At 45.1% G+C, this 16,052-nt stretch overlaps 1 protein-coding gene across 19 annotated transcripts in view; it reads left to right on the top strand.

Moving 5' to 3' along the window:
* The window catches only part of AFDN (afadin, adherens junction formation factor), a 128,950-nt gene that overhangs the window by 25,688 nt on the left and 87,210 nt on the right, over positions 1-16,052 (top strand). For 10 of the 19 annotated variants that reach the window (XM_059176507.1, XM_059176505.1, XM_059176508.1 and 7 more), the window contains exons 2-5: positions 4,876-5,071; positions 8,683-8,798; positions 10,922-11,085; positions 13,751-13,911. In XM_059176507.1, the coding sequence (XP_059032490.1) occupies positions 4,876-5,071; positions 8,683-8,798; positions 10,922-11,085; positions 13,751-13,911 (637 nt within the window). The remainder of the gene's footprint in view (positions 1-4,875; positions 5,072-8,682; positions 8,799-10,921; positions 11,086-13,750; positions 13,912-16,052) is intronic. The other 9 variants (XM_059176499.1, XM_059176514.1, XM_059176517.1 and 6 more) reach the window with 3 other exon arrangements.

Genomic DNA, 16,052 nt, shown 5'->3' with positions numbered 1-16,052 from the left:
ACTCTCCGTCTTGGGTTGTTAGAGCCCAACATCGGGTGCAGACATGACTTAGAATCTTTTAAACAGAAAAGAAAAAGGGTGAATAAGCAAAGAAAAAAGAGACAAACTGACTCTTTTTTTTTTTTTTTTTAAAGATTTTACTTATTTATTTGACAAAGAGAGGGATCACAAGTAGGCAGAGAGGCAGGCAGAGAGAGAGAGGAGGAAGCAGGCTCCCTGCTGAGCAGAGAGCCGGATGCGGGGCTTGATCCCAGGACCCTGAGATCATGACCTGAGCCGAAGGCAGCAGCTTAACCCACTGAGCCACCCAGATGCCCGACAAACTGACTCTTAATACAGAGAACAAACTGGTGGTTGGGGGGTTGGGTGAACCAGGTGAGGGTTAAGAGGACACGTGCGGTGGTGAGCGCCAAGACCTCGCTGTAGTTGAGCTGTTCTGTTCCCCACCTGAAACTGACGTAGCACTGGATGGGAATTAGACGTGATAAGAAATACATCAATAATATTTTAAAAAGAAAATGTCGGGTTTCTTAGGAGCCCCCCCCATAGGAATGGGGAGTAGGCCGGAAGGACAGGGAAAGGGCCGCTGGGAATGAAGGCCATGGGAGGAGTAAGCGTGAGCCTGGCCAGGACGTCGTTTTACAGTTGTCACTTATTTTAAGCTTTCCTGAAATGCATATAATTTTAAAGAGTATCCTTGAAGTTCTGGTGTTTAAGAAACAGTGTTCATGTAAGTAAGATTCCAAAAACCCATATTCAAGTATTTTTTCTATCTTCTACCTAAATTATTAACACTCAGATGGCTCTTGTCTAGTTGATCAGTTTATGTACTAATAATGTGTGTGTGTTTTGAGGCACAGCCGTATTTTTTCTTAACATTTGCACCTATTTTTGGAAGCACCAGCGTTAGGAATGAATTTTCTGTGTGTAATAAAGCAGTGTGTTCTGTCGGCGGCCCTTTTTTCCGCGGGGAGTCGGATGACTACCCGTTACAGTCCGCGTTGCTTTGCTGCGGGCTAGAAGTGGCTTCACACGAGTGCTGGTCACACTGAGGAGGATGGACTAGCCCTGTCCGCCGATTGGCTTTAGAGCCAGTGCTTCTGAGTACTTTGGGCAAAAGGAGATTTAGGATTGCCCTGGTGAGTTTTTACTGGTTTGGGGAGGGTGACTTAATGATCAGTTTCATTGACTAAGATATTGGTAAAATACTTCAAAGTGGATCTCCACCTTTAACCCTTGGTTCTTTGCATTGACTCTCTAGTAATTGATACAGCCTTCTGCGGTTTGGGGTTGTCAGTGCTTTTGGTCTGTTCTTTCTGATAAATATTAAAATAGTTTTGTTTCTGAGTTGTCATTAAGTCTAGCCCAAGTAGTGTTCCATTTCCATTGTAATAATCCTTGTGGTGATATTTCTCAGGGAGAATTTTATACAAAGGTAAGTATATACCTTTAGGGAAGAAAGAAACTTGTTTTCCTGTCAGGAAAAAATAACCTGTAAAGAAAGGAAAACAAACAGGTGATACATTGTATCTTCTGCCTCTAGATTACTGCCCTTGGCACATGGTGGCTGCCTGAGCTAACCCCGGTGTACCCCAGTTACTGGCCTGCCTGCTCCAAACACAAGTTTCTTCCTGAAAATATGCTGCTAGCAAGTACATTTAGGTATTGGAGGACCTACAACAGTGTATTTTAATTTAAAATATTGTTGTCTTTTGGGTAGTTTGTGTAAGGACTTTGTTAAGGAAGCAGTGGTCTTCGTACAGTTATAAATGTTAGCCTGTCATTGAAACTTCATGGCTGCTTATTACAGATTTAAAGTTTTGTCCCAGAGTCCTTATCAGTTCAGAACAGACAAACCACAGCTGGAAGAATCGGATATTGTTATTGGAAGTTTTGACTCAAATTTGTTGTTACTTTTATGTGCGAAGCAATGTACTAGAGACTGAGGGAGGGCCTAGAGCAATGAATCAGAGGCCCCTCAGGAAAGCTTCTGTCTAGTGGGAGTGCTGCTGGCTCGTTCTTTATATAGTTTACTCCGCAAAACAAGCTTATTTGTATTTTATAATCAAGGAAATTGGAGCTCACATGCATATCAGAGCACTCCCTCAAAGACACAGCTATTAAGTTGAAATGCCAACTCATTTCTGCCCTGCTGCAAACTCCAGGTGTCCCTCGCACCTTGCAGCGTGCAGGCTCACAGGCTAATAGAGAAATTCATCAGGCACCGCGCACGGTGTGAGCCTCGCCTCCGATCCCAGAGTGAGCTTTGAGATGCTTGTATCCGGATGCCAGATCTGTCTAGGTAGGGGTTGTGGCAAGTTATTGACCCCTCTGAGTGTCAGAATTCTTTCTCTTCACTGTTTTTCTGGAACCGCTCTTCTACGTGTTGTAAAGAAACGGAAGACATTCATACCCATCTTCCTCTAGAAGATGAAGCTTCTGGAAGGAGGGTTAGGGCATGGTGGTGCAAGAGTTGCGGTTTCAGGGGACAGCTCATGCTGTCTGTGTCTCAGCCCTGCTCCTTGGCAAGCTGTCTGGTCTGAGTTCAGACAGACGTAAAACCTCTGTGGACCTTGTTTTCTAGCCCCTGTAAAGTTGGGATGATAACAGCACCTAATTCATGTTCGAGGAATTAAATGCTGAACTCTTAGTATCTGGTACACAGTAGCTCTTAATATATGTTAGTTATTATTAGTTATAGTTATATTTTAACTAATATATATTAGTTATTATTACAGTTGGTTTGATCTTTGGGGTTCAGGAACTTGATTTTATCAATCTTCTCAGGTCTGATAAAATTCTGTGGACTTAGTCACACACGCCAAACTTATTTTTTGAATAATTAAACAGTGCTAATGTATTAATTTATTCAGGTGTTATTCTAGTAATAGCAATACTCAGGTATTCTGTGTGATAATGAGGTAACCAGGCAAAGTAAGTTAATATTTATTGACATTTATCTAGTGCAAATGAAATCAAAGGTAGTTTTAGTAGGCTGCTTTATTTAGGCTCGCTGTAGAACCTGGAGATTTGTTTTTTTAAAAACATCAACAGAAATACTATTTCTCTGTAGACATGCTGTTGCTTGCTGGATCTCTACCCTTGGGTTTGTTCCTTTTTTTCCTTTTATCTCAACATTTTATGTGAGATCAGTAGCAAAACCACATTAATAACGGAGATTTTGTATTTGTAGTTTCCTCTTAAAAACAGTAGTAATCTGTACATAAGGCATTTTCATGAGGGCGGTTGAGGGGTCTCCTCTTTTCCATGCTTGCAGTACCAGATTCATTCTTGATGGTTTCCTCTGTGTTCTTGCCCAGTTGGGCGTTCGCTCCCCGATCTTTGACGTCTGGTAGCGTGGAGGTGTTCGTGGGCAGCTACCAGAGAAAGTGGTGCTATCTTGTCTAAGCGCACCTGGCTTCGTTGTGCCGCACATGATGGAAGATTACTGTGTTAGCAAAATGAGCAAGTGCGAGGCTACTTTGCCTTTTTGGTTTAACTTCATCTATGAAGCATGAGGCATGGGAGGAGCCAGGGTAGTTTTTCCAATTAATGTTTGAGACTGTTAGTGTAATCTAAAGATGATTTCAGAGCAGTAGTGGTGATGAGAGCATCAGAATTTTGGGATTGAAGTAGGACTCCCATAGAGACCTAAATTTATTCAACTAAATGTCTAGAATAATTCTTGTTTCCTCCTGTGCCGTCTTAGGATAGCCTGAGGGGGGTGGATAGGAAGAGTGTAACCTGAAGTGGAAACGTTTGGATGATGAGAGGGATAGGCCAGGGGACCAGTGAGGGGAGAGGGCCAGCCAGCAGAGGAGAGCTGGGGAAGCTCTGCAGGGGAAAGCGTTCAGACAGCTCTTGTCATTGAGGAAGTATAGGACGTACTTGGCACGCAGGAGCTGTTGTTGATACCAGGAATGTTGTGCTTAAGTGCTAGGTCACAGTGGTATGGTGCCGTGCCGACATGCACGGTCACAGCTCAGCGGCGTCTCACGGTGCTGGTCGCAGTGGTACGGTGCTGGTCACAGTGGTATGGTGCTGTGCTGACATGCATGGTCACAGTTCAGGGGCGTCTTCCAAGGTTTTGTTACTTCATGGAGGTCCAGGGTTGCCAGAGTAAAAGACAAACCTCCCAAAAGGATGTTGTTTGACTTTCTTTGCCACCTGACCTGAGCTGTACAAAGACACAGTTTATAGGATTTTTGAGAGACCAGAGCAGGGCTGTTAGTACCCATTTTGCTAACTGATAAAGCTTTTTCAGTGTCACCCCCATAATCAGTGGCCCTATTTCAACCCAAGATCTGTGCTTCAATGGGGTGTGTGTATGTGTGTGTGTGTTTTCTTTTTACACACATGTTAATTTACCCTGTATTTCCCTGGGGCAGTGGGAAGTGGATAGGACAGACTGCCTAGTGATCTGACAGGGTCGAGCAAGTATAGTAAAGCTTTGGGGTTAGAAATATATGTCAGTGTTTCATTTTCTGCTTTACTTTTCATATGGTTTATACAGATAGCCGCATTTTACTATTCCATAACTATTATAGTTATTAGGTCATAATTATTAGTGAAGAATCAGCAAATAGATTGGGAGGAATTAGAGAAAAACTTAACTTGTGATGGGCTTTGAGCCTGTAGGACGGTCGTTGCCAGGAGTAACGGGAAGGATTGACATCATCTGACTTGCTTTGAATGAGACTGTGGCTGGATCTGTGGTGTCTGTCGAAGGCGGACGACTGGTTGGGCTCGCGTGGCGGGTGGTGGGTGGGAGGAACCCATGAGCCTGTGGACCTCAGTCGCGCTGGGGGCAGTGAGCGTGGCCGAGGAGTTTAGAATGTTATTTTTCCAAAATCATATCTTTTTGTTTTCTTTTAGGATTTGGAATTCCATGGAGTGATGAGATTTTATTTTCAAGATAAAGCTGCTGGAAACTTTGCAACGAAATGCATTCGGGTGTCTAGTACTGCTACCACCCAGGATGTGATCGAGACGCTGGCGGAGAAATTCCGGCCGGACATGCGGATGCTGTCGTCCCCCAAGTACTCCCTCTATGAAGTGCACGTCAGTGGAGGTCTGTGCACACACTTAGGGGACTGGTGGGGTCTCTCCAGATCCCCGACGTGCGTTGGTCCGTGGGGCGGTCCAGTCACCGCCTACTTTCCTGCGGGGGCTTCTCTTTCTGGAGGGGCAGGCACAGTGTGGCGTGTCTGCGAAATGTCCATGTGAGACCCCGCGGGAAGGTGGTGTTCAGGTGCTGGGTCAGCAGGGATACGTTAGTGTGGTGTGTCCTCATTAAAATCTCGGCAGCCCGAGGTGTTGCCCGCGCACCGATGATGCAGGGCGCTGCTTGCTTCTGGAGCCGTGGTTCTTAGAACTCTTACGTGCAGATTATATATAATATGACACTTAATTTTAACCCCATTAGACGTTATGTGAGTATGAGTCATCAGTCTTACAAAAATGAGTATTTTCTAATGTGAGGCAGTATATTTTCATTATTCTTTGGGGATGATTAGGGCATCTTGAGGAAATTGTCTTAGGTAGTAATTTCTCCTTGTTTTTAATTAAGTTTAAAGTTTCTGAAAATATGCTAAGTATCTATATCAAGCAGCAATTTTAAGTTAGACTGATTAGAAATGTGAAAATCTCTAAAAGTTTTATGAGTCCTTCGGAAGTATGGAGTCACCTATAAAAAAGGCAGCTCTCGGGGCGCCTGGGTGGCTCAGTGGGTTGGGCTGCTGCCTTCGGCTCAGGTCATGGTCTCGGGGTCCTGGGATCGAGTCCCACGTGGGGCTCTCTGCTCAGCAGGGGGCCTGCTTCCCTTCCTCTCTCTCTGCCTGCCTCTCTGCCTGCTTGTGATCTCTCTCTGTCAGATAAATAGATAAAATCTTTAAAAAAAAAAAAAAAAAAAAAAAGGCAGCTCTCAGTGAACACGTGAAAGATTACGTTCCATCCAGACTGGAATGTGGCACCTGTTCAAGTCCATCCCCGAGCCCTGAGCCCTCTTTGAGCATCAGTTGTCTCAACTTCAGAATTACAGTTTTCTTTGTACATGCGGAATTCGGGGAACACTTTCATACTGTGTGGATTTGGGTACGACCACACACTCTTTTCTCCAGTAGGATGTCAGGTGGGTCAGGCTCACTTAATACTCTGGTGACATCATGAGGACGTCGCACACGCAGACGGTGCCAAAGCTAGATCTCAGCAGAGGGTACTTCGCTCTGGATGGTTTTTCTGAGGTTGAGTTTTTCCTTTACCTTGGAATCCTTATTACCAGGTTATCGAGAAGAAAATAACTCACTTTTAGACCTTTTTGTGTTTTTACTTTTTGGTTATTTGAAAGCCACCAAATGAAGTGTTTGGGATAATACGTAAGATTGAAATTTGAGATCTAAAAATAGAATGATTTTGATGAAGTTTCTTTTCAATTTCCTTTAATTAAAAAGTAAACTGTCTTACTTGTAAGGGGGTGTGTGCCCAATAAAGGTGTCTGGAGAAGGCAGGGAAGCCGCCCTCACCCGGAGGTGAGCGGCTGGGACAGGCTGACTCTGTCCCTGTCCCAGTGGGCTGCACCTGTGCCTCCCGTGCAGGGAGAGCCGTCGTGTGCTTGTTCTCAGTTTTCAGATCAGGGAGCCCATAGGGTGTCCGTGATTTTCAGTGGCACGTGTGGGTCAAAGGAAATACTTAACATTTCATTTTACTGAGTAGTTCAGTTCAGACAAGTTAATAAGTATTCATGCTCTAACAACAACTTGATAGATGTTTGAAAAAATTGTGCACGTAAAATGCAGGGAAGACTAAAATTTTCATCCCTGATGGGTTTGTGTGTCCTCATTTCCTGACCGTGTGGGTCTGGGGCAGCGCTGCTGGTTTTGTCCAGCACCACGGAACTCCTGCTTTGGCCCTGCCGTGGCGCTAGCAGAGGGGACGAGGCGGTCTGGTGTGGACGAGGGGCTGCCTGCGGCAGGCAGTGCCTATAGCGCCCACCCAGTGCATCTCGTTTCCCTGATGTTTCCGCGGGCCCCTTGCCTCCTGCCTGTGAACTGAAGGTCCAGCGTGCAGTAAGCCCAGGCCCCGAGCCGCATCCCGCAGTCCACGAGACTCCGCTCCTCTCCTTTCTGTGTTTCAGCATTCCTTATGTGAAATCCGCGGGGAAAATAAACAGGGTTCTGCCTAAAAACAACAGTGTGAGACCCACTAAGGCAGAAAGAGATTTTAAAGTTACCAAGTTGCGGTAGGACCCTGACTGCGTTTACGCTTAATAAGTAGGCTCATGTGCTCTAGAATACCCTACTCTTGGTTTTATTTTTACTGTTACGATTTCAACTTAGTTGTTCTCAAAGTTATTTCTCTTAAAATACACTGTGAAGAATTTTGACCTAGTACAAATTTTGCAACAAGAAGAACTTGGTAATTTTGGTTTGTAGCAGGAATTTCAAACTTCATCCATTCCCTAATTTATTGCTCTTTCATTTCTCATATTTTCAGTTCATAAAATAATAAATTAGAATTTGTTATTTCTGTATTCTTATAATTAACATTGCTGTTTATAAACAGTATTTACTAAAAGCCTGTGTAAGTCTTTTTATCCTTTAAATTTGTCCCGTTCAGGGACGCCTGGGTGGCTCAGTTGGTTAAGCAGCTGCCTTCGGCTCAGGTCATGATCCCAGCGTCCTGGGATCGAGTCCCACATCGGGCTCCTTGCTCCACAGGGAGCCTGCTTCTCCCTCTGACTCTTCCTTCCACTCTGTCTACCTGTGCTCGCTCTCACTCACTCTCTCTCTGACAAATAAATAAATAAAATCTTTAAAAAAAAAAAATAAATAAAAAAATAAATTTGTCCCGTTCATTCCTGCTTCCTTTACCGTGGTGGTTCTCCAGCTGGCCTCCACCTCCTGTGTTTGCCGACCTCAGTGTGGACATTCTACAGTTACGTGGAAGCTCTTTGCCAGCTGTAGGCTTCTACTAAGCGGCCAAGGTGTGCCGGGCTCTCAGGATGCCCACTCGGTCACTGTCCTGACCAGTACATGCCTAGCAAACAAGAAGGAGTATTCTAACCCTAGCACTTCACCCTGACGAGGACATGGGATGGTGGTTTCATGGTGGGAGGTGCTGTGAGGGCTGGACCTGGTGAGCTTAGGAGACGAGGGATAGGAAGACTCGTGTGAGAAGGGAATCTCACAGGTTGGCCGAACTCCTGTGTTATGTTAACATTGTTTCCTTATTTTCCAGTTACATATATGAGATAATTTGATTTACAGAATTAGGCTGATAGCAAAGCCCTGTATACTTTTCCCCCCTAGTTTGTGTATATTTCTCTTATTTTCCCAGTTGGATTCTAAATGTCATAAGGACATTAGCCCTGCTCAGTGTTTGGCACTGGGTACATGGTAGTATATATTACAGTGGCAACAAAAGAGTAAGTAAGTAAAACTAGCACGTAACAGTTTAAATGACATTTCAGCCTGTTAGTAAGTACTTGTGGTAATAAAGTATTTTATATCTTAATTTAAATTTATAGGAGAATATTGTATTAGCATTAGGTAGCTTTGCTGTGCTGATTAACATACGCTAATTGGGATTAGCATAGTAATAAATTAAACGTCTAGGAGAATGTTGTATTAGCTGGTGCCGGTGAATAACCATGACTTAATTTTTTTCTCATTTCATGATTTGAAGAAGAAAGAAGATTGGATATAGATGAGAAGCCCCTTGTTGTTCAGTTGAATTGGAATAAAGATGATCGAGAGGGCAGATTCGTCCTTAAGAACGAGAATGATGCCCTTCCTCCTAAGGTAGGGCCTCCGCGTCCCGTGCTGGCCGCGTCCCGTGCTGACCACATCCCGGATCCAGGTCTGACCGTGGTGAATGACAGATTCACGATAATGGGGGGACTCCACTGACCTGTCCCGTCTGCTGCTTTTCCTAAATGACTTTTTTGCCCTTCTCCCAGTAAGCAAATGGAAAGGACTCCTACTTCTCTCTGTTTCGTCCTCTGTTTCACTAAATAATCCCCAATATTGCTGTTTACTTTTGCAAAAAAGCATTATGGAAGCTTTTGTTATTAAGAGATTGAATGATCAGGTAATCTGCCCCAGGTTTTTTACCAAATTAGAAAGTCAGAATATGTTTTAATAAGAATCATAAGGGAAAATAGAACTTTAATAACCTATTATGTGTGGATTTTTCAGATACAACTTAATAGGGCACATTTTCAACCTTTTTCATACCCTGTGTAAGATTAGAAATTAGCAGACTTTCTGGGCTGAGGTCATGCGGTGATGCTGAAACTCTCTTGGGTCGGGAGATGGGGGTTCCTGTGCTGCTGTTCTTTGCGGAGCACTACGAAACAGACAGGACTTGAGACCAGCGGTCATCTCTGTGTCAGATCAAGTGGCACCTTACGCTAGATTCAGTGTTGACGAATCATGGCAAATGCAAGAGTCAAGGATATTTTGAAAAAAGTCTTCTGTTTAATCATTTTCCTCAACAGATTGGGAAAGAGTGCCATTGTTCACTCTGGAAACAGAGACTTTCCACTTTATTTCTGTGATGTCGGTGTTCCGTGCTGAAGAGTTTTAGATACACAGAATGTGTTCTTGGCCTTACGTGTTACGTGCTTCAGTGGCTTGGCATTTGTAGCAAATTCATATAAAGGAAAAATGGACATCTTTCTCTCTCTCTTTTTCTTCTTCTTTTGGTCCATGTTTTATTTAATTCCTGCCCCCTTATTTTCAGCTGATGTGCCTTGCAGTGGGCCAGAGATTCTCTTCCGTGTGCATGAGAGCTCGAATGAGGGGTAGGACAGTGCTGAAGTGGCTAGCAAGGAAAATGGAAATGCTAACTTAGATAAAACAGAAGGTGGTTACTATTCTTTCGTGCTTTTCTTGATTCTTTACCAGCCTGTTAATGATACCAAAAAAAAAGCCTCTGTGTCATCTGCTAGCAGGCCGTGTTGTGAATTAAGAACTAACAAGCAGATAAATAAGGTCTGGGAAAGAAATTGGAAGTCTTAGCACAAACATTACTTAATAATTTCGCTCTAAAAAAGTCAGCTTCTTACAGTATGCTTAACATTTGTTTTGAAGTTAAATATGAAGTAGATAATGATGTAAACAGTTATTTCCTTTTTTTTTTTTTTTTTTTAAGTTTTTATTTATTAGAGCAAGGGGAAAGGTAGAGGGGAGGGAGAGATTCTGCACTGGGCATGGAGTCCCGCGCAGGGACTCCGTCCCACAACCCGGAGACGATCACCCGAAATGGAATGAGCAGTGCCACGCTTGGGGCACCTGAGTGGCTCAGTGGGTTGGAGCCTCTGCCTTCGGCTCAGGTCATGATCTCAGGGTCCTGGGATCGAGCCCCGCATCGGTCTCTCTGCTCAGCAGGGAGCCTGCTTCCTCCTCTCTCTCTGCCTGCCTCTCTGCCTAGTTGTAATCTCTATCTGTCAAATAAATAAATAAAAATCTTCTAAAAAAAAAAAAAAAAGAGTGCCACGCTCAACCAACTAAGCTACCCAGGACCCCAGTTATTTCCATATTTTGGTTAGGCTTTCTTTAAAAAAGTAACTTTATGTAAATTATTTGGATTTTTATTCATAGAAAATCAGATTTTATGATTCCTACCCTAGTTTTCTTAGTGGGTTTGGTTTTCTGTTTGCTTACATATTAGTTTTGAATTAAGGTAAAATATACACACAGTGAAACACACAGACCTTGGATGTATAATTCACTAAGCTTTGCTAAATACATGCCTGTAACCATTAGCTCAGTCAAGGTAAAGCACATTCCCATCGCCCGGACCTGTCCCCGTTCTGTAGTGGGGTGTTGGGGTAGCATGCGACACGCGGTTAGCGCGGCCGCAAAGACCTTTCTGTGACTCTGTGTAACAGCCGTCATAGTAACGATGTTGCTTTCACCAGAAGGCTCAAAGCAACGGACCTGAAAAGCAGGAGAAAGAAGGTGTTATTCAGAACTTCAAGAGAACGCTCTCAAAGAAAGAAAAGAAGGAGAAAAAGAAGAGAGAAAAAGAGGCCGTGAGGCAGGCATCTGATAAGGATGACAGGCCTTTCCAAGGGGATGACACGTAAGTAATTCTGGAAGTATCTCTGTTTCCCTTTGCTCGTTAAATTACCGGAGAAACTGTGAAGTTAATTTGGTCGCCTCTGGCTCTTGTGTGTGTGTGGGGTCTCACCTAAGCAAGGGTTACGGCCGACAGCCGACCCTACCTGTCTCGTGGGTTTGCTAGTCCCAGAGAAGCACGCTGGTGAGCAGTAGTGTTTTCTCGGAGTAGACGACTGAGGTCAGTGTTTTCTTCATCTTTGGCCTTTTGTCTCTGGTCTTTCGGTCTTTAAGGCAGCAGTGCCGTCCTGCAGTCCTTCCCTCCACTGACTGCTCCCCCGAGGTAGGCAGGAACAGTCCGAACAGTAGCCCGGGTTCAGACGCCCTGTCTGGTTGACTCCAGCCCTCAGCTCCCTTTCCTTACATCGACACACCAGCCCTGTCCTCGCTGTACTTCCTCTCGGAAGACCTTTGAGCTTCTGACCTCAGGGCTGCTGCAATAAGGGAAATCATTGCATCTTGATGATGACAGAAAAGACATCAGAGGAAGCTGACCTTCCCCCTGGGTGGGGGAGCTTGGCCTCGTCCTGCCCGTCTTCATGTGCGTCAGTCTGGTCGTTTGGCCCGCGGCATGGTGTGTGCTGCCCCCGAGGCCTCTTGTCGCCTGGCTGGGCCTGCAGCGTGGTGTCCGCACTGTCCTTCCAGTGCTGAGGTGATACCATTCACGGTAGAAGGTCAGCATATGGGTGTGTCAGAGAGAGAGGAGGAATCACCTGTCCTCACAGGAGCCCAAAAAGAACTGTAGGTTTTTTGGTTACTGTTTCTGTTTAAGATTTTTTTTACTTATTTGTCAGATAGAGAGATCACAAGCAGGCAGAGAGGCAAGCAGAGAGAGGGAGGGAAGCGGGATCCCTGCTGAGCAGAGAGCCCGATGCGGGGCTCGATCCCAGGACCCTGAGAGCATGACCTGAGTGGAAGGCAGATGCTTCACTGACAGAGCCACTCACGTGTCCCTGTAGTTTGCTTCTCATACACAAATACATACTTATCTGTTTATGTAGTTTATGTATAGAGTTTTTAAACAGGTATAATTATGGGCTTTTAAAACTAGAGCTTTCCAAATGACATTTTTCCACTGGAGTATGTCCCATAAATGCATATATACACTCACAAGGATGTATTGTCATAAAAGCATGAAGTAATTTAGATGATTATGTCGTGGTCTCACAGTTTTTTTTTTATAATTTTATCTCACTGGCTCCTTTTTGGGTGCTATAGGTAGTTCCTAGGTGTTTTGGTATTACAAGCACTACTACTATGGGCATCCTTGCTCTCCAGCTCTGGGAGCGCTCTGAACCACGATTCTGGCAGTCTGAGGACGTATGCGTCACCAGGCTGCCCCTGGAAGTGTCTGCTGGATCCCACGAGCCTGCCTGCTTCCTACTGCCCTGGGAACTGTGCATAAAAGCTCCCATAGCTCGCATTTATTTTATCATTAACAAGGCAGATGTCTTTTTGTACACTCACTGACCGTCTATATTCTGTTTGTTAGCAACAGCGTTCTGTATCTGTTGAGGACACTTAACTGTTCCTTAGTTAATGGTGTTTACTTTAGAGTAGACTCGGGCCCATTTTGGTTCGCATCAGAGTGGGTTCAGGCAGTGATGTCTGCCGAATGAGCGCAAACTCTCAAGCACAGTATTACATGGTGAGGTTCTCTCCAGCATCAGCAGTAGAGCTCGCGGAAGCCCGGTGCTGGCCCAGGAGAAATGCCAGAGATAAGAGCGGTTGAGATGTGGGCTGCGGCTCGCTCGTCCCGCTTATCAGTGCGGTTTACCTGGTGATACATTGTCTGTGTTCAGAAAACTAGTCACTTAGAATGAATTAAATCATCCAGTTGAGCTGATTCAAAGTTTGATTTTTTTTTGCTGTTGGAAAGCATGGGGAGGGGCAGAGAGACAGACTCCCTGCTGTGAGGGCTGCTCTTGGAGCCCCAGGACCATGACCTGAGCCCAAACCAGAAGTTCAAGGCTCACCGACTGCACCCACCACCCCCCAGGCACCCAAGTGCTTGATTGGTTTTTAACTATTTTTGTGATTAAAAATGACACCTTCAAAGAGTATTTATCAAAATTTAGTCACCAGTCCGTCTTTAATTGCAAGCTTCATCCTCATTCTCTGTGGTTGACTCCTTGTCATTCCTTTTCCTTTTGAAAATTTAGCTTCAAGAAAGTGAATGTTGGTAAATCATTTTGTTAAAAAACCGTACTATTTGAGCTCAAGATTTACTGTAATTTTAAGACAGTTTTACTCAGTAAGAGTATATTTGTTCCTTTATTTCTTACAGTTGGAATGCTCATTTTGTCTATTTTAGGAAACCGCTGGTGGAAATTCCTGATGTGTGTAATTAATACAGTTTTCTTTTAGACTGACTGGTGAATCCACAGTAATTAAGTCACATAAACTCATTGGGAAATCTTGATTATAAATTTCCCTTTAGTGTGTTGCTTGTAATGAGAGGAACCTCATTTTGTACCCGCGGCACTTGTCAGCACGCGTCTCTCACCCGCGGCACACGGGACAGAGCAAGCCCCAGGGCCATCCGCCAGGGACGCATGGGTGTGACTATAGCCCAGCTCTTTCTAACACCACATTGAGAAAAGACCGGCGGTACCTTTCTTGTCTTCCAGGGAGAATTCCCGGCTGGCTGCCGAGGTTTACAAAGACATGCCCGAGACCAGCTTCACGCGAACGATCTCGAATCCGGAGGTGGTGATGAAGCGCCGCCGGCAGCAGAAACTGGAGAGGAGGATGCAGGAGTTCCGGAGCTCGGACGGGCGGCCGGACTCAGGTACCGCGGGCTTCCCCGCGCTGACCCCGCCCCGCGGCCCCGGCCTGGCCGCGCGGCCGGTGCCCTGCGCCCAGCCGGGCTGCTGCAGGCCCAGCTTGGCTTGAAGCGCAGGAGCTCCCTTCCCTAAGACTTAGGGTTAGTTACGCAGTTTCCCCAGTGCGGCTCTTCTTTAGTTGTCATTTTTTAATTCTGGGAAATACGTATGGAAGGAGACGGTAGATACATTCCCAGCGCCTGTGATTAAGGATGCGCGTCTCGTCTCTGCTCCTGTTCCTAAATTGGACTGTTTTGAAGCAAATCCCAAATTTCTCAGTGTTTCATCTTCCATTTCACGGTTTTCCTAGAGGTAAGGATTCTTGAAAAATGAAAACAGAAGAAACCATAGTTCTGTTGTCACGTGCAAAAGAATCGAGGCTAATTCCTAGTGCTGTCTGCTGTTCTGTCACTGGTCACGTGCTGCCGATGGCCTCAGAGAAGTGTCCAGTCACGTCGGGGGCTGCATGGAACCTGCATGTGGCCCCTGCTTGGCATGTCTGTCACCCCGGGTTCCGGTCCTGTCTCTTAGCTCCCCTCCAGGATGCGTCACTGGGCGCTTGTTGGTCTTGTAGAGTTTGCGGACAGCATCCTACAGACGGCCGTTTCTCCTCCTGCTGTGCTCAGTCACGTGAACATGCAGCTTTAGGGTTCTAGGGGAGAAATACTTCCCTGTTACCGTCCTCAGGTGAGCACAGCCGAGCAGTGTTTGTGGAATGTTTCCATGAACTCGTAGAGCTAAAACTTGGCAATATTTTTCCATCTGTTGCCGTTACTGTCCTTCTGATTCTTGAGCTGTCACTTTGAGGTGGCGCGGGTGTCCTCCACCGGCACCTCAAGCTCCCACGTGTCCTCAGTGCTCTCGGGTCTCCCTGTGTGACAGGACGTCCAGTTCGCCCACCCAGTGCATTTCTTGCCCCACCTACGAAGCTGCTATCTCTCCAAGGGCTCCTCTTCTTTTTGTGGGACAAATATTTGGTTGCTGGGGCTGCTCCTTGTTCCTGGTTAGTGTTTGCTTGTGCGCCTGTTTGGTGGATGAGCTAGGAAATACTTCAAATACCTTGGTTTTTTTGTTTTTGTTTTGTTTTGTTTTACTATTTTGATTTTAGAAGATCTGAGTATCTTTTCACTTAGGTTAAAAATTCTTCACACCTAATACTGATAACGTAATTTTTGCTTTTCCTTATGATAAATAGTAATATCAAAAGAAAAATAATGCTCATATTAACAGCAGCGTGATACTGAAGAAATTTTCAGCTTTTCTGCATACTTGTTTGTGGGTATGCTCGCTAAGGTGCACTATGAAATTATGATGTTCTGAAATGACAGCCTAGATCCCTGACTGTGGGGTCAGACACTCATACTGATTTATAGTTCGCTTTGTTCGTTTTGTTTTGCTTTTGATTTTAGAGGTTTGTTTCTTAAAAATTTCATGTACCTAGTAGTTCCCAAGTCATATCTACAAAACAAGGTATATGTAGAGAAGTTCAGCTTTTGTCCCTGTCAGCCCCTTGAGTTAAACGGCAATGCGTGCTCTGTACACGCTTCCGCCGCCTCGTCTCCTCTGCTCCCGGGCATCTGCTAGAGATGACTCGAGCACATCGTAGAGAGAGTTAAAACAGATGACTTTACTATTTTAGCTATAAATTGGGCGTGTATGTTTTTAGTTATTTAGGTATTTGACATAAAACTTTTATTTGTAATTAACCTGTAATTGTATTCAGCAAAGAAAATATTTGTTAGAAACTTGTCAGTTAGTTTTGATTGTTACAGAATGACAGCATAGTCATTTTGAGTTTTGGAAAGAAGCTGGGTATGTGAGGTCTGTGTCACCGATCGGGCCTCTGTGCGGGTGTCTGACCGAGCAGGGCCCAACTGCCCTGCGGTCCTCCCCGACCTTATGCTCGCAGCCTGGGAGCTGCTGGGGGCCCGTTGTCTGCTCTGCATCTGCTCGCTCACTCACTCACTCGGTGTAGGGTTTTGAACGTTGGGACTCGCAGCGATTCTCTGATGGTGGACCCCTTCTCTGGAGTCCGAACCCAAGTCAGAGGGTTTCCAACCCTACCCAGACGATGACCATAACTGAAATCCAGTCTGCACATGGGACA

Source organism: Mustela lutreola, chromosome 6, assembly GCF_030435805.1.
Source record: "Mustela lutreola isolate mMusLut2 chromosome 6, mMusLut2.pri, whole genome shotgun sequence".
Taxonomy (NCBI): Eukaryota; Metazoa; Chordata; class Mammalia; order Carnivora; family Mustelidae; genus Mustela; species Mustela lutreola.
Note: the sequence above shows the minus strand (reverse complement) of the source record. Positions and strands in the feature narration are given on the sequence as shown.